This window comes from Cyphomyrmex costatus, unplaced genomic scaffold, assembly GCF_001594065.2.
Source record: "Cyphomyrmex costatus isolate MS0001 unplaced genomic scaffold, Ccosl1.0 scaffold971, whole genome shotgun sequence".
NCBI lineage: Eukaryota > Metazoa > Arthropoda > Insecta > Hymenoptera > Formicidae > Cyphomyrmex > Cyphomyrmex costatus.
Window position 1 is genome coordinate 24,351 of NW_017280563.1, and position 2,836 is coordinate 27,186.

Genomic DNA, 2,836 nt, shown 5'->3' on the forward strand with positions numbered 1-2,836 from the left:
AATAAAGGTGCTGGTTTCTATGTACGGTAAAGAAAAGATGAGAGAGGGGCGATAGTCGATGAGACGCGTCATTGCGCGCGTCGAATCTGGTCACATCGGGAAGCATTCTATAGTGAGACAGGTCGTTCCGCTTCACTCTCGAAAATTTCTTCTACCTCCTTCGCCCCTTTCTTTCTCTCTCTTGTTTGATCATGTTTTCGCGAAGAATAAAGTAATCAAGTTTGATTTGAGCTGATTCAAGCGATATCAACAGAACATCAAGAGTTATATCAGTGTGCGATTTGTCAGACGCATTAGTGTCGGTAGAAAGGAAAAGTATCAATGTTATGAAACGCGATCACGGAGAGTAGTGGCGTATTTGGAGTGACCGATGAGATCTGTGATAATGATGCGATCCGATCGCAGTTTAGCTGTTCCATTCACTTATCGACAGAAGATGAAATATCATCCTGAAGAAGAAGCAAGTTGCCTGAACACGGATGAATCGCGCAGTTGACGCGCTCGTAGATGCTAGTTAAAGAGGTTATCATGGTTTGAGCTAGCTGGAGTGGATGACCAGAGCGTGAATGTGTTGCAAGAGGCGAGTACGTTGCCGTCGTCGTCGTGGTCGTCGTCGCCGTCGCCGCCGTCGTACTGTGGAAACGACAGTGATGCTCGATCAGTAGGCACGTCGTTTGATGTGAGGCCAAGATTCCCGTGATGTGTCTGTACAAGGGTGCCCGGTCGAAGCAAGAAGTAGTGGAAAGGAAGCGGGGCAAGAAGATGGAAGGAGATGCCGCCGATTTGAAGACGCCGGCACGTTAAATTGCGGTGGCCTAAAGCCCTCGCTCTCTTGCTTCTTGGAAAATGAACTCCATGCTATATACTCTTTATGGGTTCGCGATATTTTTTATGATATTCTGGTCGGGTATGTGGGTGGTTCACGTGCTGGCGTTGATTGCTGGTCGTTGGAAGCTGCATCGGAAGATGAATCAGGCATCGAGCTATGAAACACCGTTGCCGGGAGTGTCCGTGATAAAACCCCTAATGGGTGTGGACCCAAACCTTTTTGGTAACCTCGAGACCTTCTTCACCATGGAATATCCCCAATACGAGCTCCTGTTTTGCGTCGAGGATGATTCCGATCCCGTGCTGATGTTAGTGCGCAAGCTCTTTGAAAAGTATCCGGAAGTCGAGGCTACGCTTTTCGTTGGCGGTTGTAAAGTAGGGGTAAATCCAAAGATCAACAATATGCAACCGGCGTACGAGGCCGCCAAGTACGAATTTGTGCTAATCAGCGACAGTGGCATACGCATGAAGGAGGACACTTTATTGGACATGGTCCATCATATGACGGACAAAGTGGCTTTGGTTCATCAGATGCCATTTACTTGCGATCGCGAAGGTTTTGCCGCCGCCTATGAAAAGATTTTTTTTGGTACGGTGCAGTCACGGATGTACCTGGCTGCGGATATGCTGAGGATAAACTGTCATACCGGTATGTCAGCACTCCTGAAAAAATTCACGTTAGATGAGGTCGGTGGTCTGAAAGCGTTTGGCATCTATCTTGCGGAGGATTTTTTTTATGCAAAATCATTGACCGATCGCGGCTGGCGTATCACCGTCTCCTCGCAGCCGGCGCTACAGAACAGTGGTCATTGTGCAGTCGATTCCTTCCAAGCGCGACTACGACGATGGGCCAAATTGAGGGTGGCGATGCTGCCTACCACCATTGTTCTCGAACCATTAAGTGAATGCCTTGTTCTGGGTGGGTTTGCTTCTTGGGCGGCCAGTGTCCTGTTCGAGTGGGATTCTTTAGTTTTTTATTTGGTACACATACTCTTGTGGTTTATGTTCGATTGGACGTTACTGTGCGTAGTGCAGAATGGTCCATTGCCTTTTAACAAACTTGAGTTCGTGTGCGGTTGGTTGCTCAGCGAAATCACGAGACCGTACCTTTTTCTTCAGGCTATTTTGGATCCTCTCATACAATGGCGTTCACGTGTTTACAAGCTCAAATGGGGTGGCATTGCGGAGGAAGTTAAAGCGAAAGTCAAATATTAAGAATTTATGCGTGAGTGTATACGTACATGCGTACGTGTCAGCTAGATACAAAATAGAGTCAGCGTTTCTCTTATTTTCTTTCTTCTTTTTCAATCGATAAACGCGTATGTATGTGAGGTGTTCTAATCATCTTGAGATATTTTGATCTTTTCTTAATCTTTTGATAAAATTGTTAGTCTTTTAATTTATAATTTTTATAAATTAAAGATAAGAATTAATGCTAAAAAGTTAAATAAAAATGAATAAATTTTTATTTTACACAAAAGAATTTATCTTGAAAGAATTGCCATTCGATAAATTATCAAAATACTGATAATATGAATAAGTTTTATTTAAAACTATTGGTATTAACAAAATTATCATGCAAAAAAATATTTTACTGCTCCAGAATTTTACTATTTTTTTTGTATTTGGTAGAAAATTATGTATTGTGCACATAGAATTTATATCATAGTATTTTAACAATATATGTAAGAAATTTTAAGTCTCATAATTATGGATCACTATTAAATATGAATCATAGTCACAATCATCTAATTAAATTAACATTGCAGAGAGATTATCTTGATCTTGACAAATGGTTCAGATATAAATTCTATCTCTGTTTCATCTATATTAATTAGATGCAAAATTTATCCAAAATCGCGCAGTGCTTGCTAGTCATTATCTATTTTAGCTAATTTTTCGATGTAACTGCAAGATCATTTTTTTCAGTGTATATAAAAAATACATATTGTGCTTTTCTTTCTTATTGATTTCTTTTTACGAAGACAATGCCATGTTTTCAAATACG

General features: G+C 41.3%; 1 protein-coding gene across 1 annotated transcript; it reads left to right on the plus strand.

The window, feature by feature from the left end:
* The first annotated feature begins 846 nt into the window (after window positions 1–846).
* GlcT (ceramide glucosyltransferase) lies at window positions 847–2,043 on the plus strand. Its single transcript, XM_018550453.1, has one exon. The coding sequence runs from the start codon at window positions 847–849 to the stop codon at window positions 2,041–2,043; it is 1,197 nt and encodes a 398-aa protein (XP_018405955.1).
* Window positions 2,044–2,836: the final 793 nt, after the last annotated feature.